The sequence below is a fragment of the Cyprinodon tularosa genome, unplaced genomic scaffold (assembly GCF_016077235.1).
Source record: "Cyprinodon tularosa strain WSP-4 unplaced genomic scaffold, ASM1607723v1 ctg965, whole genome shotgun sequence".
Classification (NCBI taxonomy): domain Eukaryota; kingdom Metazoa; phylum Chordata; class Actinopteri; order Cyprinodontiformes; family Cyprinodontidae; genus Cyprinodon; species Cyprinodon tularosa.
Genome location: NW_024039746.1, coordinates 172,635 through 197,621, shown reverse-complemented (window position 1 = coordinate 197,621; position 24,987 = coordinate 172,635). Strand labels below are relative to the sequence as shown.

General features: G+C 38.2%; 3 protein-coding genes across 4 annotated transcripts; 1 reads left to right on the top strand and 2 right to left on the bottom strand.

Moving 5' to 3' along the window:
• Positions 1-1,181: 1,181 nt before the first annotated feature.
• On the top strand, positions 1,182-3,533 carry LOC119776894 (probable polypeptide N-acetylgalactosaminyltransferase 8). Its single transcript, XM_038275526.1, has 6 exons — positions 1,182-1,296; positions 1,687-1,872; positions 2,003-2,140; positions 2,318-2,413; positions 2,671-2,838; positions 2,916-3,533. The coding sequence occupies exons 1-6, from the start codon at positions 1,195-1,197 to the stop codon at positions 3,084-3,086; spliced, it is 861 nt and encodes a 286-aa protein (XP_038131454.1). The 5' UTR covers positions 1,182-1,194; the 3' UTR covers positions 3,087-3,533.
• ada2b (adenosine deaminase 2b) lies at positions 2,878-15,416 on the bottom strand. Of its 2 annotated transcripts, XM_038275524.1 has the most exons (11): positions 15,275-15,416; positions 14,750-15,125; positions 12,065-12,284; positions 11,785-11,995; positions 11,563-11,690; positions 8,467-8,557; positions 8,275-8,383; positions 4,005-4,162; positions 3,736-3,938; positions 3,148-3,272; positions 2,878-3,113 (listed from the first exon to the last, which is right to left on the bottom strand). In XM_038275524.1, exons 2-10 carry the CDS (start codon positions 15,048-15,050, stop codon positions 3,185-3,187), a joined length of 1,509 nt encoding a protein of 502 aa, XP_038131452.1. In that variant the 5' UTR covers positions 15,051-15,125; positions 15,275-15,416; the 3' UTR covers positions 2,878-3,113; positions 3,148-3,184. The 2 variants fall into 2 exon arrangements, with proteins under 2 accessions (XP_038131452.1, XP_038131451.1); XM_038275523.1 differs by having other exon boundaries at positions 2,878-3,272.
• A 62-nt stretch (positions 15,417-15,478) lies between these two features.
• Positions 15,479-24,424, bottom strand: atp6v1e1b (ATPase H+ transporting V1 subunit E1b). Its single transcript, XM_038275528.1, has 10 exons — positions 24,264-24,424; positions 24,081-24,142; positions 21,969-22,034; positions 20,697-20,806; positions 20,389-20,455; positions 20,196-20,285; positions 16,764-16,832; positions 16,531-16,625; positions 16,345-16,432; positions 15,479-16,166 (listed from the first exon to the last, which is right to left on the bottom strand). Exons 2-10 carry the CDS (start codon positions 24,111-24,113, stop codon positions 16,104-16,106), a joined length of 681 nt encoding a protein of 226 aa, XP_038131456.1. The 5' UTR covers positions 24,114-24,142; positions 24,264-24,424; the 3' UTR covers positions 15,479-16,103.
• Positions 24,425-24,987: the final 563 nt, after the last annotated feature.

Genomic DNA, 24,987 nt, shown 5'->3' with positions numbered 1-24,987 from the left:
GATCCTATGTTATGACTCGTTTTAGCCAATTTATGAGGTCATACTATACTATGACTCAATTTAGCATGTTTTTGAGGTCATACTATACTATGACTTGTATCCAATTTTTTTGTTCATTTTATAGTATGACTCGATTTAGCGTGTTTTTGAGGTCATGCTATACTACGACTCGATTTAGCCTATTTTTGAGGTCATACTATCCTATGACTCGATTTAGCTTGTTTTTGAGGTCATACTATACTATGACTCGATTTAGCCTAATTTTGAGGTCATACTATACTATGACTCGATTTAGCCTATTTTTGAGGAGATATACTTTAACACGATTTAGCCTATGTTTAAGGTCATATTATACCATGTCATTTTAGGAGATAATTGAGGTCATACTATGACTCATTCTAGCTAAAAAAGAAATCTGACTTTACTTATATATATTAGTAAAAACAATACAGAAAAAAAAGAAACAAAACATATCAACTATCACCCCTTTGAGTATTAAACACTAGAGGGAAAAGATGAGACTTTAAAAGTTTAAAAATGGAAGCAGACAGCTTTATGGCATACGTCACTTCCCCCGTTCTACATTTGTTATAAAGACGGTAGTTGATTCGAGTAAATTTCCCTGAGACACCTTATATTCTTGAAAATTGTGCAGGGTTGATACTCAGGCAATGCGGCACCTTCATGCTGGGATCTTTCTGTGTTTACTGTGAAATTATCAAACGTAGTATTACACTAAAAGCATCAGTGCTGCCACCCTTTGGGGAACTGCTAGTTCCAGAGGTGGTGAATTAGATCAGCATTGAGGCAAAAAACCTCCTAGGGTGGCCATGGCCACCTGAGGCCCGCCATTTAGCTACATCCCTGTTGACTTATTTCGTTCTAAAACGTAACTGATTGTTCAATGCTGACGGAAATCCTTTCCTTTGATAAGAATATTCAGACTATTTTAAAGTGCCTGCCTTGTTAGGTGAACTAACAAAAAACTGTTATGTAATGTTTACTCTAGTCTCTAGTCTTATCCTTCTACTTTTGAGGACTTAAGGAGGAAGACTTGAACATAATGCATGAGTATTAAGACTTTTTATCATTTTTATCAGCCATTGGATATTTACTCCTGCCAACAGAAGGATTTATTGACTTGCTGTTGTTGATAGTCTGTTTTCCTATGTACAAACTAGGAGCCCATCTGTCATGGGAATACTGGTGGCTGAACGCAAGTTCTTTGGCGAGATCGGGAGCCTCGACGGTGGGATGAAAATATACGGAGGTGAAAATGTAGAGCTCGGCATCCGGGTGAGACTTTAAAAAGAAATGCAGTGAATTGTTTTTCTGTGGGGTTTCGAAGGTAGAGTGGAGGGTGTTCTTTTTCTGGGTGGATCATCAAAATAAGGGGTCCTCCTAATGGTCAATCATTCTGGTGATATGTTTACGTAAGGCCATCCTACGTGCTCCTCCACATTTTCAGTTACTGCTGGCGAGTGAGACATGGAGGAAAAATTTCAAATCTTCTTTTGGAAAGTAAGCTTGTATGAGTGATGCAAACTGCAACTTTTAAACAGAGCGTGCACCAGGAGAAATAGGCTCTTGCTCTTTAATAGGCATTCCCTCTCAGGAGTTCAAAAAAAAAATAAAACATATCAACCTGCTTGGAAGCCTTCTTTAAAGTGAGTTTGTGTTTTGCAGGTATGGCTGTGTGGAGGCAGCATAGAGATAATCCCCTGCTCAAGGATCGCTCACATTGAACGCTTTCATAAGCCTTATGCCCGAGATCTGAGCTCCTTCGTGAGGCGCAACGCCTTGCGGGTGGCGGAGGTGTGGCTGGACGACTACAAATACAACGTGGAAGTGGCCTGGAACCTCCCCATTGGCGTAAGATGCATCAGATTATTACTAACATGAGTTCAATCTTTTATCATCAAAAATAACTCAATTAGGTTTTATGAAAGGCTGCTAACTCTTAACCATCAAGCAAACAGCCTCATGTGATCTCATTGAACAGAATCATGGGATAGACATCGGAGATGTTTCTGAGAGGAAGAAGCTGAGAGAGAAGCTGAAGTGTAAGCCCTTCCAGTGGTACCTGGATAATGTGTATCCTATGCTGGAACCAATGAGCGACCTGCTTGGTTATGGAGCTGTAAGTCAGAAACTAAAGCTTTTTACGTTGGGATGCAAGAACCCAAATGTGGTGCAATACTTTTTTCAAATTTAATAAATTAATGTAAAAATTCTCTATATTCATTAAGCAGCCATAACCTTTTGTTCTGTGGAGATCACAGCAGTCTGCACTGGGTGACAAGGTTTGTTTTTGCAGCTGATTAATGACCTCCTGCCTGATCAGTGTGTGGATCGGGGCCCAGTTCCTGGCTTCATCCCCATCTTACATGGATGCCACTTCTTCACCCCACAGGTAATGTGTAGAGCACAGGTGTCAAACCGGTTCCAGAAAGGGCCGTGTGGCTGCAGGTTTTCTTTCCATCCAAGCAATAGCATCAGACTCCAGTCATCTCATCAAGTCTTGTTTAGATTGGAGTCTGATGCTATTGCTTGGTTGGAAAGAAAACCTGCAGCCACACGGCCCGTTCTGGAACCAGTTTGACACCCCTGGTGTAGAAGCTTTCAGCAGGACGTTTGTTGATGGTGGATAATTTGTTTTTCCTGTCCCAGCATTGCCATTACCACACTGATGGGACACTGCACATCGGTGGGTTCAAATCCCACAAATACGACAGCACAGACTGTCTGCTGGATCCTGGTTTAGGAGCTTTACCTGGACTGTATCAGTGTAGAATGGCAGAGCAGAAGAAACTGCACATGTTCTGGGACTTCAAACAGGTAAAAACAATAACTTCTTAAATATGCAACAGAAGCTTGTTTGTTGGAGGGGAACTTAAAGATTTATTTGTGAACAGGGGGGGCAGATCCAGAACAGAGAAACAAAGAGGTGTCTGGAAATCTCAATGCGAGGCTTGAATCTCAAACTGGTTCTTCAGCAGTGCAGTGGTCAGCGATGGAAGCTGCAACATGTGGTCAACATTACGGCACAAAAACTGCACAGTCTTTCAGAGAAACTTGTACTGTAAACGCAAAAACAAGTGGAGCTTCATCCAGGAGGTCCACGGCGACAGCATCCTTCCTCATTCATAGTTCAAGTCAAACAGGATTAGGTGTAATGGGGCAGTCAGGAGTTAGCAGAGATGAAGCTGTCCCATTTGGTTTGCCACATGGTAAAAGCTCTGTCCTTAAGCTCATTGGGCAGCGAGCTGTACCTGCAAACAGAGGAAACGGCTCTAAATGTACCAATCATGGACTTTGCAAAGGAGCAGCTGATTATTGGAGATTTAACTCATGTAGATACTTTAGTTTATGCACACAGAGCAGCTCCTCAGGTCACACCCTTCATCTCTATGGTAATAGATGGTCATAAGTTGGATTATTTAGAATTACAGGAATGTTGCAGAGTTGACTACTCACTGTGGCCTATAGTCTCTATGAACCCAAAAGTAAAGTTTAACCATCACAGCTTGTGTATTTTTAGATATCTTGCAGCCCAATGCTTTGCATAAGGCTGAAAGATATCAGAAAACAGACCTCAAAAGGTGAATTTTCCACACAGGAAGAGAAACATATCTACCACAACAACTGACAATACAATGCTTTTCTTCTAAATGTACATTTTTCTGGAAATAAACAGTTTGACTTGTTCTGGCGTGTTCAATCACTTGATCTGACCTGATGGAGTTGACGACCAGCTCTTTCAGCGTGCCCAGATTTGCCTTCAGCCCTCCGATCCCCACAAAGGCTTCGTAAAAGTCAAAAGAGAGCCCAGTGGTTCCGAACATGGAGGGGTCGTCTGAGCTGATCACCATCGGGTGGCCTTCAGACATCAGCATGGCTGCAGGGTGGTTCCTCAGGTCCGAGACCAGCTTCAACACCTGATGAACATCAGAAACATGAGAACAGGTCCATGTCCTGCTCAGAGATCAGCTTTGATAGAATACCTGGTTAGAAATGGGGCAAAGCTCCACGGCGACGTTGCTTTTTCTAGAAATCTCTTTGGCCAGAGGATGGTGGGCCAGAGCGTAGCCGTGCCCAATGCGGCTGGTGTTGAAGAGCAGAGCATCTAGGAGATTTTGATCTACGTCTGTTCCTTCATCATCTAGACACAAACAAAATCCGTCAACATACTTTGGTTAAACTATGTAGCTTGACTGATTAGTAAATTCAACAAAAATTTTCCCTTTTTATCCAGTAGAACTTAGGAATTTATCAAATAGAAGCCTGATGGGGAAACTAACAACAAAGAGTGAGGTGGGAAATTAAAGCCAGATTACATAATCCCTCTCAGACACTTCATAATTTATGCCGGCAGTGCTGAGCTGAAATACAGCTTCCATTCTAAGCCAATATTTTAACCATTGACCAACAGATCAACCCATAAATGTGCTAAATGTAGCTGTTAATCAAGAGAAGTAAGGCTGAATCAATGAATGGGATTAATACATTATTTAAATTATGGTCAAAGTTAGTTTGTGCAACATAGGTGCTGGTTTTTTAAGAACTAAATATGGATAAACAGAACTGTACATTTTAATGTATATTCATTCAATCTGTGTAAAAATGGTGGTACCTTCATACTGCAGTTTAAAAATAAAGATTTGGAAACTATTTCAAAATGATTTGACGAAGCCAAAAGTTTTAATACTCATTTTAAATCTTATAGATACAGATTTTCTGAATATTTCATGTCAACCAGCTCTCACCACCATGAATTTCCCTCAATATGTCAATCATCACAATAAATAAAATACAGTAAAAGACGACCTGGAGCAATAGGTGATCATCACCAAGCTGCATTTTGATGGAGACGCTGCCGATGTTCTGAGGAGAGCCACAGATCAAACCTTGCTGACCTACAATAGAAGAAGAATTGCAATCCTCCTGGTTTACACCACCAGCGTGGCCAAGGCGCGCACCGCTTTGTCTGACATACGGAAAGCTTTACGATGACGAATGGATGTGCGCTTCGGATTACTCTATTGAGCGAGATTCCAAATTACATACAAATAGGATAGTAAAGAGTTTCTGGATCCCATGAAGGCCATGGGATACATCAAGAAGACCTTCCTCTATGCAGCCGCTGGAACCGAGACAATCTTACGTTACTAAACTGGTCTGTCTCCTGGAAATGTGCAGAACATTCCCATTACTAATTAACTTCACTGTATTAGAAAGTCTCAATTAAGCCAGCCTCAAGGCTTGTATTATTATTACTAGAAAATTCTATGTCTTCAAAGCATGTATTTAAGTAAACATGCAGTAGCCTGAACTGCTTATTTACAATACTTTTTAAAAATACTTTTGCTTTCTGCATTTTAATCCTCTTGTTCCCCGAGGATCTTGTTACATCTAACAAAACAACAGAGCTTTTGAGTTTCAGTCTCGGCATACTTCAAAATGCTGCACAGTTTGGCGTTGTTATTTTTATCTAATTTCTTCACCTTAATTTTCCCCTTCCATTTTACTCAATCATCTGGTACCATCCTTTAGTTGACCGTCTCTGCCTCTGATACAGGCGGACACTACACTACTACATTTTTTTATTGGTTATGAGTAACAAATTAAACACGTCTTGGGCTTATAAAGTTTACTCCTCACATGATTCAGGTAGGAAAACGGATGATGCCATTTTACTACATAGTCAAATTAACTTTACTAAAATGCAAAGGTGTCAAAAGTTTTAGAAGTTAGAGTATCAAATTAAGCTTTTTACTCAAGTAAAAGTGTAAAAGTATCATTTTTAAAATTAGTTAAAGTATAAAAGTACTGCAGAAAACAATGTGAAGAACAGAAGCTTTAAACTTCTTACTGCACCATATTATAGGAACATTTTTCTACAATTTTGGATGATGATTACCTTATACTTAATTTCCTTATTTTATAACTTTGCATCCTCTCTAAAAAGGATTTATTTTGGTATGTCCAACCACAAAAAACAAATTATTTGATGGTTTTTATCCTTTTAAATACCAACAGGACAGAACGAAAATTTGCTCAAAAGAAATAAAACTAACGAGTCTATTTTTAAAATGCAAGGAGTAGAATGTAGAGATAATTGCAGAAAAATGTAAGGGAGAGAAAAAGTTACCTAAAAAATTGTTACTCCAGTAATAATAATAATAATAATACATTTTATTTGAAAGCGCCTTATCACAACACCCAAGGACACTGTACAGGCAGATAAAAACATTAAAAACAGGGAGCTAAAAAGTACAAGCATAAGATGCCACAGAAAACAAAACAGCAAAAAGTAAAGTATAAAGTATAGATGGCAAGAATTTCTTCTTAAATAAAGTATTTGTACTTTGTTAGTTGTCACTTCTGCTTAAACATTAGTACATAAAGAGAGAGGGCAGATTTCTATTGGTAAATGGGACAACTGACAGAGCCGCTGTTTACTTTATAAATATATAAGCTCCCAATGAAGATAGATCCGGGTTTATAAAGACAGTTTTCAACAGGTTTGGAGAATAAAGCTCCGGCCTCAGGATTATGGGGGTGATTTTATATTTAATGTCAAATTTGGAAAGATAGTCTCCAAGTCTAGGTATGGGAAAGCTGGGAAACATCCAGAATATGCAGACCAGTGTGCCTTAAGGAACAAAGTTGAGGGGAAAAAAAGCCTTACTTCATCCTAAAACATAAAATTCAAGTATCTGGTTGGTTGATGTGATAGAAAAACAGAGGATTTCAGATTAACAAACTCTAACGTATATAGCTTGCCATCCACCTCAGGCTATGTTCACTCCCACTTTTTACTTCAATTAGCCTCATCGCAACGACCGCATCACTAGGAATAACACCTTTACAGTGTTTTTGCAGCGCTTTGCTCCTGAACGTGCCTCTACATTGGGATAACATAAATCACTGGTCTTTACTCCAGCCATGTTTAAAGTGCACCAAGCTTTTCTCTAGGAATATTTCATAGGGTGTACGTACGCCTCGGGGCATTGCATATTTACATTTTGGGAGGCGTAGCGGGGGCCAGGAAATTTTTGAAATTTAGACTCTCTGAAATGTTATTTCCTGCATTTTGAGGTAGAATGCAGCTAACTTTTTGTCTTTGTTCAAGCACTACTTTTCTCCTGATTATGGGATGTGTGTTTGACTAGAGGTGGAAATTTGATAAGGAAGACATGAGATAATTTTAGGTACAATATTATGTTTCATAGGTTAATTCAAACAATCAGAAAGTGTAATGCTACGTTCACATCGCAAATTAAACATAAAAAATGCTTCTGCGGCTTCATTTTGATGCTTGTACACATAAAGGTCAGACGCGCCTAAAGAGCATCTTTGATGTAAAGCGTATCCAGATGCTTCTGCTGCTCCTGTGTTCAATGGCAGAGAGCGGCTTTGCAGTATTTGCTGTGTTAAGTGGGTAAAAAGTAGTTTTAATATAATTTTATGCGAGAAACACCACCTGAAAACTTTGTATTCAGTTTTTCAAGATTACGATGCTGCCTTAAAATATTATTTTGCTGTCGGAGGTGAGCAGACCCCACATAGCGATGATGCGCTGTCACTGGGAATCCAGCAGGAGCTGCCTCAGGCAGGTTTTTTCCACTACTGGAAGTAGATGTTAGCGTTGTTCCAGTATATGGTACAAAACTGCAGGCACCACAATAATAAAAGCGAACATATTTTGTTGGACGGTTTCAACATCTTAAGTTAATTTAGGCATTAATGAACAGTTTCCATGGAGTGATCATAGCAATCTGCATCAGCAGCGGTGTTTGTCTCCCTGCCAGCTCCAAGTTCAGCTTCTCTGATTGGTTTATATGGCGCATCGAGCAGCAAAAGTTACATTTTTTCAACTCAAGCATCTGCTGCTTGTGAAATTTTGAACATTTGAGCAAAGTTTCCAGGGAAAAATTAGAGCGCGCCAAAGCTGTACAGCCGAAAAACAATAGGAACAATTTGTCTTTTTTTTGTAAAGGGTACAATGTACACCTGTATGCATTGCTAGCTAAAAGCTTGATGTGAACGCTCCTTAAGGAACAATATAGTCCTGTGAAATTTTCCTTAAAACTGAGAAATCACAGCCAGTGCATCTATAATGCCATCCATCTTGGATGGATAAGCTAGCTGGAAGTACTTGGCTTGGCTGTGTGCATCAATCTAAAATATCTTTTGCTTACCTACACCTTTAGATCGCACACAATCATTGATAAATTAACCCTTAAATAATTTATATTAAGAAACACTGACCTGTTTCTCCTGCATGAAAGAAGTACGGCAGTGATGCCCCCAGTTCAGCTGGCAAGGAAAGGGCTTCTCTGAAGTACCAAAGAGTCCTTCCACTGTTCTCCCTGCCAACCTGCAACCCATACCAACAGGTGAAGGTGGAGTTGTTAAACACTGGTCCGTCTAGGAGCGCACACAGGTTTAAACTGGTCTTACCAAGTCAAATCCTGCTACAACATCTGGGAAGTCCTTTTTCAGCTGTATGGCTTCCGTCACGGCAGCTTTGACCTCTGATACGCCCAGAGCCCTGAAGAGAACAACAAATGCTGTTGAAACCATGGGTTTAATAACAAACCCCTAGCACAAATATTTTAAATAGCAGGCACAAATGAGAAATAGCACTTTACACCTCAAGCTGGTGAACTTATCTGAATCTGCTCAAGATAACAGCATTTTAGACCCCCAACATGCATCTGGCACCATGACTTCATAGTTTGTTTCTTGTTTGGCCATTTCAAACATATATAGAATGTTATACAAACCTTAATATCCGTGCAGTATGTGATACATTATCCCTTTGTTCCTATTTTTTTGTTGTTGTGTGTGCATCCTGTTTAACCAATATAGCTCTGGGAATTGATGTCCACTGCAAAAATGATCTAAAAATAAGTCAAAATGTCTTATTTCCCCTTAATTTGAGTAGGTAAATGAGATAGCTTGCCAATGGAATGAGGATTTTTACTCTTAAAGTAAGATAATTAGATAATATCCACTTGAAATAACACAATTCAATTGTTTTTTCTTATTATAAGTGTAAATTTTGTTGTTTTATTGGCAACCTGTCTCACTTACCTCCTCAATTCAAGAGAAAATGCACTTATTGCAAGAAAAAATTACTTATTTAGATTTAAATTTTTTGCAGTGTCCCAGAGCTAGCTGGTAGCCAAACAGCTTTGCTTTCACAAGTAAACCAGTATGACTATTGCCATAAGGTTCTGCATTATACTTGTATAAGAAATTTATGAGACAAGAGGAACAGAAAACAGAGAGTATTACAGCAAAAAGAAGATGACAGACAACCAAAGTAAAAGCGGGTATAATTTCTATCAGAACCTAAGATGATTACACCATATTATTCAGGGTGGTAAATATCTGTAGTCGCAGCTTGGTATTTAGGATTAGTTTGTATCCGTGAACACCTGAAACCAAATGCATGAGCATGTTTGCATATAAAGGATACACAAAGCTTCTTGAGAAGGAAAGTCTGCTTAATAGCAGGTGTTGGGGGCCACAGACCAGCCCTACAGGGCCCGGGACAGAAAAAGAGGCAACGTGAGCCCTATTATCAAGAGGCATCCGTATCACTGGGACACAAGGAGGGCACACATAAGGATGGCTGCAGTCACCAGAGAAGGGCAGACAAGAGCACCTGGAGTCTAAAGCTCGAGGGGCCAAACCCCAAAGGGGCCCGAACCTGGAGGCCATAGATCCGAAGGGACTGCGGCAGCAAGCCCATTGGCTCCACTAGAGGTTGTTCATGCCCAAGGCGGCTCTGGATGAAAGTCCCGGGATCTGAGGGCCCACCATCACCAAGTGGGGTCCCCACAGGGCCAGAAGGCCCAGTGGGCCTAGTTTCATGTGAGCAGAAAGGCACCTTTAAGGCATGCAATCAGCAAGTGCTGCGCAGCACCATTAGAAATCAGACATAATTGATGCTGCGTCTTACAGGGAGCAAAAGAGTGCATGAAGTTCCAGAGTCCATTATCTTTAAATTCAACCTTAAATCAAAACAACGGAAAAAAATAGATTTATTCAAACTAAAATACGATGCGTTAATTATGAAACTTAAAAAAAATAAATAAATAAATAAACATTTTTAGCATTTGGAGAGCAATAAACTGAAAAAAAATATTTTAAAAATTATGACTTTTTATACTCATTTGTAATGATCCACAGGTTTGTTGCTTTCCCCCTTGGTGCTAATGAGCACATTAGCTTAGCTTTGCTAAACGCTGCTGGTCCCCGTTTCCCTGTGCTGTTGGTGATGTTTGAGTCTTTTCCAAACCAACTTATTCCTGACATGAACTATTGCAACCATTTGGCACAAACCATCTGCTAACGTGGACCTGACCAGACTGTAACAACAGTCATGGTCCTCAATACTGAGCATGTAGCTTCTGTCTAATAAAAAAGGTGGAAGCATGAATCCGAGGCTGTACATTTCAAAATAATAGGATACTGATCGATAAGAGTTTTATTTTTAAAGAAAATGCCTTTATTAATGATTGTTTAAAACTAAAATCAAATGAATTACTCATCATTATATAGCCTGATCATCAGGGACCTGCGAACATTAAAGTGGGAGATGTGTTTGTCCAGGTGGAGCTCTAAAAGCTAAACCAGGATCTCGGATGGAAGGCTACAGTGGAACAACGTGAGCAGCTTTGGTAAATGATTTTCAGACCAGTGTGTGTTCCACGGTATGGGAGGAAAAAGTACAACAGCAATAAAAACATGAATGAACCAACAATTTGGGTACATAAATCCAAATTCTCAGCGAGAGACTTTAGAACCAAAGAAAGTCTATTAAGAGCAAAGGCAATGATTTCATCTTTTCTTCTTTAAGTAAATTTTGTTTTCCAGCATTTTATATTGTTTAATCTTTATAGGTTTCCAAGGAAGTTGTCGAAGTGTCATCTAAAATAGGAGGCATGTACAACTGAGACAACATCTGCTCCGAAAATGATATAACCATAGTGGAGTGGGCTAGTTTAGATGACCAGCCCCTACAGAAAGGAAACTTTAACTTATGTAATTTAAACTTCATAGAAAACTCAGACAATCAATCCAATGCATCAACCTAGAAACCATTAACTGTTTGGCAACCATTTAACAGATATGGTCTGTTTCCGATTAAGTGGCTTAGTAAAATCTATTACATATAAAATAAAGTCAGCCTGTCCCATATTCAATAAGATATGTGCTTTGAAGTATTTTATTACATATCTTAGTTGGCTCCTTAAATCAAACTGTCTCAAAGACTTTAGAAACTGCACAGTAAAAGGCTTTTCTTCTTTCATAGCCATCTTTGAGCAGCTATTTCTGCTTCAACCATGAGATGATGAATTCAATTTTAGTTGAATATAATAAGCCGTAACAATAAAGTGAGGGAATGGATGCACGCCGCTTCCACTTTAACTGAAGTATGTTTTTTGGTGTTGAAATTGTTCAAAAGCACCCCTGGTATTTGCTTCAACAGTGAATCCTTTCAATATAGCCAGATTATATCTTTATATCTGAACAATATTTTACCTGTGGACAGAAATTATGATGCGGGCTCCGAAAAAATCTGGATGATTTTGTTTGAACTTTGATGTGACTTCCTGGAACATCTTCAGAGTCCAAATCTTGTCATGAATGGTTCCATCAAGCTCATACATCTGCAATCAGGACAAGAAAGGAGATTTTACAGATGAAATGTATAAAAAATCAAATAAAATAAACTACAATAGATCTTCTAGAAAGAAAACCAACCCTTGATAGGCCACTCCTCAGCTCCAGATACATGACGTTGTCTTTGTGAAGCTCCTCTAAGCCCTGGTAGATGTAGTCCCTCAGAATAGGAGCGTGTGCGACTAACCCTGCAGTAGCAATGAAGGCCTTCTCAAACTTCTCCCACACAACATCTTGGTTTGGATATTCACCATCTGGATCCTCAGTAAACAGTGTGAGGTGCTGGATTAAACTAAAAAACACCAGAGGTTGAATATTTCAGCTCATGTTTAAACATGAATAAGCTTTATTCTCTACTTACCTGTTGTCAAATGCTGCATTGTCCTCTATCCTGGCCCGTAGCGACTCCAGCAGCTGCCAGTAGAAGCAGTCCCATCGAGGGAAGGGCTGTCGATTGGAGAACAGGAAACGGACCGAGTTGTCCCACGTGAAGCAGATGTAGCAGTGAGGTCTGTAGGTGACATTTTTTACCAGCCATTCGGCGCTGACCAGAGATGAGCTGTGGATGTGGAGCGCCGCGCCTGTGGGCAGAGCAAACAGCTGCAAATGACAAGGACTCATACGACACAACTACTTGGCCAATTTTTATAAACTTCAGTGTCCTAATTATATTCAAAAAACACATTGCTTTTGATTTATGCCATTCTTCGTTTCCTTTTTCCCCCAATACATCCAATATATACAGGGTTTTTAGTCCCTCAAACTTCAGATTTAGTAACTGAAACTCTTGCAAAATGGTTCCGTTCTAAAAGGTTTGCTCTGGAGAGAACCAGTGCTAAGCTAACCACTAGCAGTGTAAGCTAATGACCATGTTTTTCTTTGGATTTCATATAAATGAAAATCAATTCTAAAATTTTAAACATGTTGGAGCCATATTGCATTTTGACTTCAGGTTTGGTAAGAAGGAACAAAGATAGACATAATCCTCACAGAGCACTTCGCTCTCAATCTGCAGGTTTACTGGTGGTTCTTGACTTTCTAAAAGTGTAATGGGAGGCAGATCTTTTAGTTATCGGGCTGCTCTCCTGTGGCCCAGTTTTAGTCCATGAGGCAGACACCCTGTCTACTTTTAAGGTTAGGCTTTAAACTTTCCTTTTTGACAAAGCTTATAGTTAGAGTGGCTCAGGTTATCCTGAGCTATCTCTATAGTTATGCTGCTATAGGCTTAAACTGCTGGAGGACATAGGGACCTCTTTTTCATCATTCTTTCTCCCACTCTGCAGAATCTGTTAGTTCAATCTCTAACGTTCTGCTCTCTCTGCTCTTTCTCATAGTAGCTTCATCTGGTCTGTTCCTGTCTGGCTGTGACTCCATCCTGAAGAGAATATCAGCTGTACTGCTGCCATCAACACCTTTGTTTATAATATAGCCCTGTTTCTCTAACTGTAACTGGCTGGATGTGCTCTCTTCATCCTCTGGCATGGGAGCTGGCTCAGAGCTCGTCTGCCTGGCTGTGTGTTTCCTGGACGGGGCCGCCTTTTACAGCTGCTTTTTGTGTCTCTGCTTCTGTCTCCTTGAACCCCAGTCGGCCTCGGCAGATGGCCGCTCACTCTGAGCCTGGTTCTGCTGGAGGTTTCTTCCTGCTAAAAGGGAGTTTTTCCTCTCCACTGTCGCTATAAGGATGCTTAGTGTGAGGGATTGCCTTCAAGTCAATGAGTCGATGCAATCAACTGGTTTTCCTTAGAAAAATTTGAATCAATTTGACTGTATGATCTGGCTAACTGTAAAGTGCCTTAAGGTGACATGTGTTGTGAGTTGGCGCTATATAAATAAACTGAATAGAATTTAATTAACCAACAGATGGCTGGACAAATTAGGATAAGCATGGACCGATGGATAGTTAGTGTATGGGCTGATGGATGAAGGACAGTAGGATGTACAGAGAGATGGGGGATTGATGGACAATGGAGGGGCTGGATTCATTGGGTGGATGAGTAATGATGGTACTTTAAGACATTAGAAAAGGTTTCAGGTTTTATCTTCCCCATTTTTAAACAGCACAGGAAGCCTATTTTTTCAGAAACAAAAGGCTGAAAAGTCAGAAACTCATAGGAAAAACAACTGTTGCACACAAAAAAGCTGTTTCTGAAATATCACAGGTGATTCTAATCTGAAGGAAACTTATATTTACGTAGATCAGGAAGAACTAAATGATGGAGAATCATCCTTCTCCAAAATCAAACAAGCTTTGGTACTCTCACCTCTTCCTTATAGGCAACCGTTAAACTGAACGATCAAAGAAGGAAGCTCCGAACACACAGGAATGGTGCCAAGTTAAACATGATGACCAAGATAAAGATAATTTATCTGCATCTACAAACAGCCTATATACACTGGGGCTTTTGGAAAAATGTTTGCTGCCGTCTTTGTGCAGGATGCATCTTTCTTTATAGCAGGGTGATAAAAGTAGAGAAAAAATTGCAGATAAAGAAAGCATAGAAACACCTGTATCATTGTTAAGAGTAAAAATAAATTAGGTCAATTTTACAATTTGACTTCGAGTGAGAATGCATATAGCATTTTATTTTATTTTTTTTTGAGTGAAAACTAAATAGCACATTTAATACTTCCATTAGAAACAAAGGCAACTCATGTCTACTTTAAGGTAGAGTGGAGGTTCTCTGGTGCTGTGGGCCTGATTCTCTTCAAAGTTCTAAAATGTATGGTAACTTTCGCTCGTATATGAGTGGATTATTGCCTTCCCTAAAAACTACTAAAGCTGGCTCATCACTTGACTTTTTGTAGGATACTGATAATAAAAACAAGACAAAAAGACAAACAACCCGCTAGTCAGACGACCAACCATATTCCAATACTTTGATACTCTCTAAACTAGAATCTAGTCAAAATTGTAAGGGAAAAAAAGACTCTTTAAAGGAAAGGCTGAAATTGCAAATCTTTTACTCTACTAGCAACATTTGGTTTAAATTGTTAATGAGGATTTCTGATGGGTGAGTTAACCAACTGTTTGGTGAACGTGTTTCACCTTTCGGCATCTTCTGCAGCAGTTTGTAGATTGAGCTCCTCTCAATGAAAGGCTTAGCCTTGAAGAAGTGTAAAGCAGGAGGAAACGGTGTAGCTGCCATCTCCCGCTCCTTCAACCGATGCAGGTAAGCATCCAGCTTCTGCTCTGCCGGCGTGAGCGTCAACAGGCCTCCCGTCTGCCTGGACACCTCCTCGCGCATCAGCAGGTCCCGGCGAGTGGGGTCCGGCATCCCATCAGATTCCCTCAGAAACCACAGCAGGGGAGCAAAGGTGAGCAGAGCCAGGCAGAGTGATTTCACCATGTCCTTTTTACCCCGCCGAAATGGGCGAGTCCTACTGAAACATGCTGCAAACGAGCAAATTTATGCACGTTTGTGCTGGAAAGGAAAAAAAAAAAAAAAAGAAATTGAGTAATCATAACAACTAGAAGCTTTACTGGGTTGTTTCCAATGATTCATAAAACCAAGTTTAAAAACATTCATGATGAATAACATCCTTTAAGTTCCTAAATAAAAAAAATACTTACAACCGTACAGCAGTTCCAGGCGTCCTGCTTCTGACCAAATGCTTGTTTTCACTGAAACAAACTGCAGCGGCTGAGCCTGTCAGCGAAATACTCTCAGCGGCTGGATAATTGGGGCATTTTTGTCTGACTAATACCATGTGATAAACTAATGAAGGAGGCATGAATGAGCTGGATGAGTCAAAAAGAGGAGCACACAGGAAGGGCTAATCATTTAGACGTCTTTATTTTGTTTATACATTTACTCATTGAACATTTTTCAGTTGGAGACGATCACAAACAGAAACAAGAGAAAAAAACAAGCACACCAACATAATTTAATCTGGAAACCTCATATACAAACAGCACATCGTCTGGAATGATATCGCTCACTTTTCAAGAAGAACTTACACTTGATGTAACACCGATAAATTAAGTCGTTAAGGTTGCGTATGGGGTTTGGTTTCGTTTCTAGGAGACCATTTATTTGTCTGTGATAGGTTGGAGGAGACACCCATTAGCTACACAATGGCCCATGCAGCTTTTAATGTGCTGACAGGTTTACATAATGAGCAGAAACCGTGACACAGAAGCTGTTTTTGTCATGAAAAGTGATCCAATTAAGAGTAGAACCTGTTAAACATCCTGACCCTCCGCTGTAAACAGACCACAGAGCAAACCCGTCCCCACAGCTGCGGCAAGCGCCGCCGTCAGGAGACAAACAGCAATACATCACACAAACAACACGTCTTTATGTGCATCAGCAATTCCGTTTCACAGACAAAGGAATGATATCTTCCATGACATGTACAAAATAAAAATAAGTGTTTCTTCTCAAACACGGTGGAGGGAATCAATCCAAAAACTTGCGGTTGGGGTTGGCGCCGAAGAGAACCACTCGAATTTCCGGCATCATCTGCGAACAAAGTTGCAGTTTTAGGAATCAGGTGACAACAGATGATCCTTACAACACAGACGGAAACTGAGTCCCTCCATCTTTACAAATCTCAATCCTCAAAGTTCATTCTGCTCGCAATAAAGCAGCAGCTTTATTAAAAAAGCTAAAATCCTAAATTAGAGGAAGTGTTTCCCACCTGCTGAGCCATTAGGTCCAGTCTGCTCTCCAGGGTGTTGGACACTTTAATTTTCCCATCACTGTTATAGATCTCAATACCTCCAGACCTGCAGGGACGCAAAAGGAAAAACGAAACAAATCATTTAAAGATGGCTACTAAGGAGAATAATGTGAGCCGTGTTCCAGGAGGGGAGGTGCAGCGTACACGTCTGAAGAGAGGAAGTTGTCCTGGTCGATCCGGACCTCTAGGTTGTTCTTTACAGCTGCTTTATAAATGGGGATGTTCTTCTGAATGGAAGCCTTAAAAAACAAAGTTTTCACAGAGTAGTTGAATATTTAACATAGCCATGTCTAAGGTAAAAATATAAAACATTAGCAAAATAGTTTAAAAAGTTTCCTCTCCCAAATATTTTAAAATAACCGTTTTAGTTTACCAACCTTCACCATATGAACGTCCTGTTTACGACAGCGGATGGTCACTTTGGTCTCCAGCAGCTGATAGAATCCCTAATATGAAAGATTATAAAAAAAAAAAAGTCAAAGTTTTAACGTCATTGTATTTTCTGTTGGGTGTTTTAGTGGCAAACAGACAAGAAGGCGTCGTAAAAAACAGAACACAGCCGTCTTTGGGAGATGGGCCTCACTAAAGCAGCTAAAACAGTTAAGACTAAATGTGGTAAACCAAAGCAAAGCACTAAATTAATGAAGCAACTAAGCCTTATGCAACCATGCATTTCAGAAAGGTGTGCACACCTCTTAAATTAAACAAAGTGACTCCTATGTCAGACTGGATAGAGAAAACCTGCAGCTTGCAGAATCTGTTTCACTGAAACAATGGGTCCATTTTCAGATAGAGATTGTGCAGCTGATTGTTTTTCAAACTAGTACCCTAAACAGTAATTAGACTCACATGCTCTAAACGGGTAAAATCTAAAACAACAGAAAGCTCAGAGTCATTCTAAGAAGCATGGAAATATCTGTATGCCACGGATGCGATCATTGTACAGAATAATACAATTAAGTTATTTGCTGGCAAATTCAAGAAAGTTCCCAGTAAATCTAATAATGCGGGCTAATAGTCAACAGATAACTGTGTCTGTCTGACTTAATGAAGCCAATAAAATATATTCCATTATTACAGTCTATGAAATTTAACCTAAAAATGAGCCGCCTCCTGCAGTTTTTCAATAACAAAAAAACAGCCTTTAAAAAAAATGAAAATAATTGATTCTGCAGATCATAAATATATTCCATAGAAGAAAAAAATACAGCAGGAGTATTTGACAAAAAAAAAAAAAAGGCTTTAAGATTAAAGAAGATTTAAATCAGGTAATTTGTCCATCATATGTGGCGTCCCACAGGGATCTGTGTTCATCTGTGCCATTTAATTCATGTATTGAAATTACCTTATGATGCATCTTATCAAAATTAACCCCATTTGTGGATGAAACTAGTATCTGGCCATAAAAATACATCTGATTAGATTTTTAATAACTTCCCTGAAATAAAGGGGAAAGGATTTAGCCTTTCAACCTCTCAGTCAATCTAAGCAAAGATGGTAGTTGGTTAAAAGGCTAAATAGTTTCAATTTAAACTATTTTTTTCTCCTGGTCCTTATTTCAAAGTCAGCAGAAAAAAAAACATTAATATAATTATTTATAATTACTGATAGCTGGACATGAAAGGATTATATAGCAAAACATTTATTATTTTTAAGGTCCAGATTGTGTGTCCACTTTTGCTTTAATCTTTGGCAATTTCCCCATTGTTCGAAAATCAAGGGATTTTCTATTTTATTCTATTCTATTCTTTTCTATTTTTGACCACATCATGCTCAATCCCTCACACTAAGCAGTGAGGGATTGTATTTGATTCAATGAGTCGATGCAATCAACTGGTTTTCCTTAGATAGAAAACTTTGAATCAATTTGACTGGATGATCTGGTTGAACTATAAAGTTCCTTGAGATGACATGTATTGTGAATTGACGCTATATAAATAAACTGAATTGAACTGAATCACATCAGACAGCCTCAATTGAATCCAGTCATTTTTACAGAAGAATATATTGGTTGGTTATAGTAATAAGAATTAATGAACCAGTCAAACTAAAATAATTATTTGATAAATTAGCTCTAAATTTATGTGAATTTATGTGTGATGTTCTTAGGAAATTACATCGATAATGGAGATATTTTGTATAGACAATGCATCAGAAATTAGATTCTGGGGAAAAACTATTGAGAGCAGGGTTTCTAAAAAGTGTCTCAGTTATAAAGTTGAATAATTATCAGATTATAATTAACTTAATGCTCAGTTTATGTCCATAGAAATTTGGGACAATTTCCAAAAATTGGTAATTTTTTGTTCCCTCATTCCTGCAGTCCCAACTGTTGTATTATTTTTGATTTTATAGTTTTTTTTGTTTTATTTTTAATAGTGTACAACTGCTATAGAAAGCCAATAAAAATATATCACACACTAATATTGAAATTATAGCTTAAAGGAATAGTACACCCAAAACATGATTAGCCTTAATTTTCTACTCACCCCCATGCTGAACACCACTCTGGAGTACTTTTTTGATATCTCATATGCATCTGGAGATCTGGGAGGCTTCTTGCTGTCTGCTGACATTCAAATAATGGAGGTCTATGGTGACCGAGACAGAAAGGTCCATAAAAGTCCACAAAAACGTGTCAATATTCCTCCGTACTGCTCGTCCAATGTATTCCAAGTGTCCTGAGTGGGTAGCATCCAGAATTTACTCGAAACGAAGTCATTTAGAATGTTTTTAGAGCATAAACAGTAGTGTATAGGATTTCCTGAAAGCGCGCACATGCGCGTTCACGACGCTACGGAAGCCGGCAGACCAAACCAGCGCATTCAGCTCGGCAAAGAACTCATGCTCTTCCTCAACACTGAAGTCCTCAGAAATTTTTCTTTCGTTGTTTCTTTCTTTGCACAGGTAAACAGCACATTTCTTCTTCTACGCTTGCATTATCGGCAGAGCAGACGCTGAATGCGCACTTTCATCTGGTTTGGTCTGCCGGCTTCCGTAGCGTCCTGAACGCGCTGGCGCGCGCTTTCAGGAAATCCTATACACTACTGTTTATGCTCTAAAAACATTCTAAATGACTTCGTTTCGAGTAAATTCTGGATGCTACCCACACAGGACACTTGGAATACATTGGACGAGCAGTATGGAGGAATATTGACACGTTTTTTGCGGACTTTTATGGACCTTTCTGCCTCGGTCACCATGGACCTCCATTATTTGAATGTCAGCAGACAGCAAGAAGCCTCCCAGATCTCCAGATGCATTTGAGATATCAAAAAAGTACTCCAGAGTGTTGTTCAGCATGGGGGTGAGTAGAAAATGAAGGCTAATCATGTTTTGGGTGTACTATTCCTTTAAGGCGGCTGAAATTGTACATACAAGCACAAGGTTTGTTAGTCTGAATGTGTTAAACTTTAAAACTGATCAAATCAATCACTGTTCACATATTTATCAATAAAAGGCAGCAGGGTCTGATTTTGTTTCTAATGTCTGTATGGGGCTATAATAAATACAGATGCATATATGCATGTTGATTTTTTTATTTAAGTACATTATTATTTAAGTAATCTTGCACGTTAATATAAAACTTAAAAATGTAGTTACTGAGTTGTGGAAGGTAGCAGCCATGTGATGAAGGAATTGAGGGTAAGACTTAATTTTCTTTCTGTATTCTGTAGTAAACATTATATTCATTTTCATCCTTTTCTTACCAAATTGGAAGGATTTATAAAATATTTTGTTCTCTTACTGGTTTGGAATAAACTAAACTAAAAAGCAGATGTGAACTGAAGCAGGGAGAGCAAACAGACCTGCAGGATCAATCCGTCCATCAGAGCCGAATACCTGGCTGGATCTTTTGCGATGTTAGCGAGCCGCTGGCGAGCCTCGTTCAGCATGTCCTACGGGGGAAACATATATATTTAATGTTCATCATTTTCACCAAACCTGTGAGTCTTATCCGATTAGTGTGTTTGGGATGATGAAAAAAGGATTCACACTTACTGAGATCATATCATCACGGGCCTTCAGCACCTTCAGTCGAGCCTGGTTCATCAGGTTTGACATTTGGCTGTTAGACAAATAACAGACACATTGGAGCTGCTTAGATTTCTAAAGGGGACTATTTTTATCCACCAAGAAGCCGTGCAGACGGTTGGGAGGTGGGCTGATTAAAGAGCAGCCCAGGGTGAAGCGGTTAAATACAATTACAGAAACACTGCTGTGTATACAGCCGCTTCTTTGTTCTTAAAACAGCTAAAGTGAGAGATAAATAGACTTGATGCGTCCTGTGATGTCTGGCCATGACTCACATTTTCTTCTGCTGTTCAATCTGCTTCTCTTTCTTCTCGTAGTACTCCATGATCTTCAGCCTCTGGGTTTGGACCAGTCGGCCTTTCTCAATGTTGAACTCTTCCTCTGCCTGCAAAAAGAGTTCATGTCTAAAAGATCACTTCTTCAGACTTAAGCATTAAATTATATATATAACATAATTATACATGTTTTCATGAATTTCATTTGTAATTTGTACTGAATTGAAAGAAACGAACGTAATTTATTTATCCTCCAACACATCCTTACTCAGGCTGGCTTTAAACACCACAGTTCATCTTTGAAAGGTTTTTATAGAGCTCAGTTTACGGTGCACAGGTAAGTTAAATTCTAAAATTATTTGTGGTTTTCAAGTTCATTGATTAAAAAAATTTATATACTGAACAACAAAAGGATGGGTGGGTAGAAAATAATACATTTAAATCTGGTAAAAATAACTGAATTGCTTTTGTAATAACTATGTGATAACATTTGGAAGTTAAAACATTTTTTAGCTCTACTGAGATCTTAAAAACTTTTAAAATTAGAAGCTGATTGTTCTTTACATAATTATAACAAGCAATAAATAATTTACTAAATTAAATCGTGAAAAAAGTTAAAGAAAAATTCAATATTCTTTAGTTATTCTATGTTAAGATAAAAAAGTTTAAATCTAGTAAAAACGTTTTATTGCAATATATAGGTTGAAAAAGATTTTTTACATAAGCGTGAGAATCAAAATGTAGAAATACCCATAAAACATTAATATATATCCAATATAGACATTAGACATATATAAAACATTATATGTTAAGAAAAACAAACAAAACGTTTATAGATGAAAATTTCAGTTGCATTGATATGCAGCCTTTACCGCCCTCTAGTGGCAGGTTGTATCAATTGCAGGATTAAAATGTCTGTCTCATTCTTTCCATCCCTGGGTACCAAAATCTTTCAAGAATCAATTTCAAGTTTAATAGATATCAAGACTTGCTTAATGGTGATAATAATATAAAATAAAGACTAAAATGAAGGCCTGATTTTTGCAGATTTTCCGAATATTCCCTGTCTGAATTTTAGACAAAAAGAAATAAGATTTCCTGGTTTAACACTAACAAATCCTGCAGGCAACATATGATTTCTCATGTCCAATAACTGTGGTTCAGAAAACTATTAGAAGGCAGAAAATAAATGTGAGAGATTGGAAAAAATAACTGTATTAACGAAACTACCAGTCAAAGCTGTAATGTGTGACGATGACAGCGTGTGTTTACCTTTGCATCAATTTCCTCTGCCTTCTCATTGGCCTCCTGCTCGATGAAGGCCATCATATGTTTGATCTGTAGAAAAAGACAAGGAGAAGTGGGAAAAAACAAAAAAACTTTTTTAATAAAAACAAAATCTTATCACATCTTATTAGTCACATGTAGTTTAGATTTGTAACTACATACAAATTTATAGACCAAATTTAGTATTTTGTAAAGGACAGAAAGAAACTTAAAAAATGAAAAGGAAACTAGATAGTTTCATCAGAAGCTAGCAGCTTGTGTGCAATCTCTGGTTCTTTAGGGCATTTCATAAAACTACTCGCCTTCAAATTTGAAGAACCAACAGTGGAACGACACATTAAGGTTCAGAGATTAAACTAGATTTAAATCCAGCACTGTTGCTCTTGGTAGATCTCCTCTCGCTAAACATTATTTAGCAATTATTTAGCCACTCAGGTGTAAAGTAGCTTCACAATCCAAGTAAAATAAAGCTTTATAACATTCACAAAGATCTGTTTTTCATATTTTTCCGTTGCTACTCTTTTAAATGATGACTTTTAGGTACTACTCATTTGCAGCAAACACTTAAGGTTCAACACTTCTTTATAGGTCTACTTTACTACATCTTTTGAACACTGAATGTAGTGTTTGCAAAACAGATTCATAGCAGCTCAAAACCCTCTTATTTTCTCTGCCAACTACCCTACATACGATACATAGCACTAATCTAAGAGAAACAAACTTTGTATTCAAAATGCATGAGTTCACTCTCTTAAGTGGACTCCTTTAAGAAATTACCTTACATCTGGAAGAAAGCTTGTTGATGTGGATTTAATTTTGAATTATGAGATAAAATGGGGTAGATTACAAAGATACTGAGCCCTTTCTAGACTCTTTATCACAATAATTAAATAAAAACAATAACAGAGTTTATACATGAATGAGTAACTCTTATTTAATGCTTTTTAATGCTCTTAGAAATAATCTTAATGCCATCAACAAATACCCACGACTTTTTATATATATATATATATATATATATATATATATATATATATATATATATATATATATATATATATATATATATATATATATACATATACACACGGTAAAATCCTTCCCCATCTTCACCATGGACAGGCTGCAGCCGTGTCCCGAGTTCCTTGTTTTCCCGCCACTTTGGTTCAAATTTGCATTTTCCCCCATTCTCTAGCCTTTTCTCCGCCTCAAGCTTCTTTTCCGAAGCATTTTAATGCCACGATTATCAAATTGAATGAATTTTAATGCCAATTAAGGCCTTAATTTAAAAAATAATAATTTAATGACTTTTAATGACATGCAGAAACCCTGATTAAGTTAATTTCACTTACCAAACATGCACCACTCCCTGTTCTATATTAACCCAAAATAAATGAATAAAAACAGTTTAATTGTGATTTTAATAACGTGGTAAAGTTTGAAAGTGAGAAAAATGTAAAAATCTGCATAGGGGGAGTTGTTATAGTGACTTAAAAAAAAAAGCAGCCTGTTATTTGGTGACATCAGGGGTTTGGGTGCTTAATTTCTGGACTTAACAACTGAAACTAAATGAATCTCATACTGATTGGTCAAGAATATAGTCATATTGAACTCATTAAAAAAAAAATAAAAGCAAATATCTTCAGATAGCTGGAAAACCTCATCTTTAAGATCACTTTACCATACATTTTGCTGCCTAGACATAACATAGATGATTTAGACATTTGCAGCCATCTTCAGACACATTCTGCAGCCGAATGGATCCTCTGAAGGTTATTTTCCATCTTAATCACTCACCAAGTTCCTCCCTGGGCCTTAGCGTGTGGTTATCATGTGATTGTTAGGAAATGTGGTCACAATAACTGCTTCACAACCCCAGCTTTAGATCCATGTTTACACAAACTAGGCATAAATTAACCCCCTATTAAAACACCTATAGACAGGTTTAACCTATCAATGTCATCATCCTTACTGAAGTAAAACAGCTCAAAGCAATACGTTTTAAAAACGTCGTAGTTTATACATTAGCAAAACGAAATATAATCTACCAATATGAGATATAATGGAGTAAAGCTGAGTGTTTGAACACTTTGTTACCTGCTTCTGAACGTCGGCATCGCTGAGCGCCATGGTCACCGCTGTTAAAGGTCCACCGAGGCCTGCAGGAGGGGGAAAACGTCCACAAACACGGTTTTAAAAGCAGCCAACGAAAGCAGTCAGTTAACACTAACAATATTTATATTTCAAATGAATGAAGAAACGTTAAATACGTAAATATACCTGAAAATGACAAAGGATACGGTCTGAATTAATCTCCGCAGTCGTGACTCGTAAAGATGTCTACGGCAGATCAGCTGACCAGCAGGAATCACCTGATGCTAGTTTCTGCTTCAGCAGCGGGGAGCTATCGGCTCACAGGCGAATTACCGCCCCCTGCTGGACCGGGGAGCGAAGTGTCATATTCTTCTTCTTCTTTTCTATTATGGCCGATCGCAAGCAACTTTAAGGTGCATACCGCCACCTACTGTACACGAGTGTGTAGCAACATTACTTTACATCAAATAAAACATTTTTATTTTGTATTCTGTTGATAAATAAATAATGCTTTCCTTAATCTGTGAATATTCTTTATATTTCCTTTATTTCCCAATATTCCTTTAAGGCTTAATTCTTTGCCTGTCCTTCCAACCATTCTTCTCAATTTCTCCCTTTCATGTTTATACGTTTTCCAGTTCATCAATACATGTTCTACACTTTCTTTTTCTCCACATCCTTCACATTTATCATTATTTTTCCTCCCTATTAAATATAAATTCTAATTTAAATAGGTATGACCCACTGTTTATCTGATCATTATTATTTCTTCCCTTTTGTTTCTCTCATTAATGATTCTATTTAAAACTGATTTTTGTACCTTATATAATCTTCTTCCTTTCTTATCTTCGTTCCACCTCGTTTGCCATTTTTCAATTTCTTTACTCTTAATAAGTGATTTTCCTTCCCC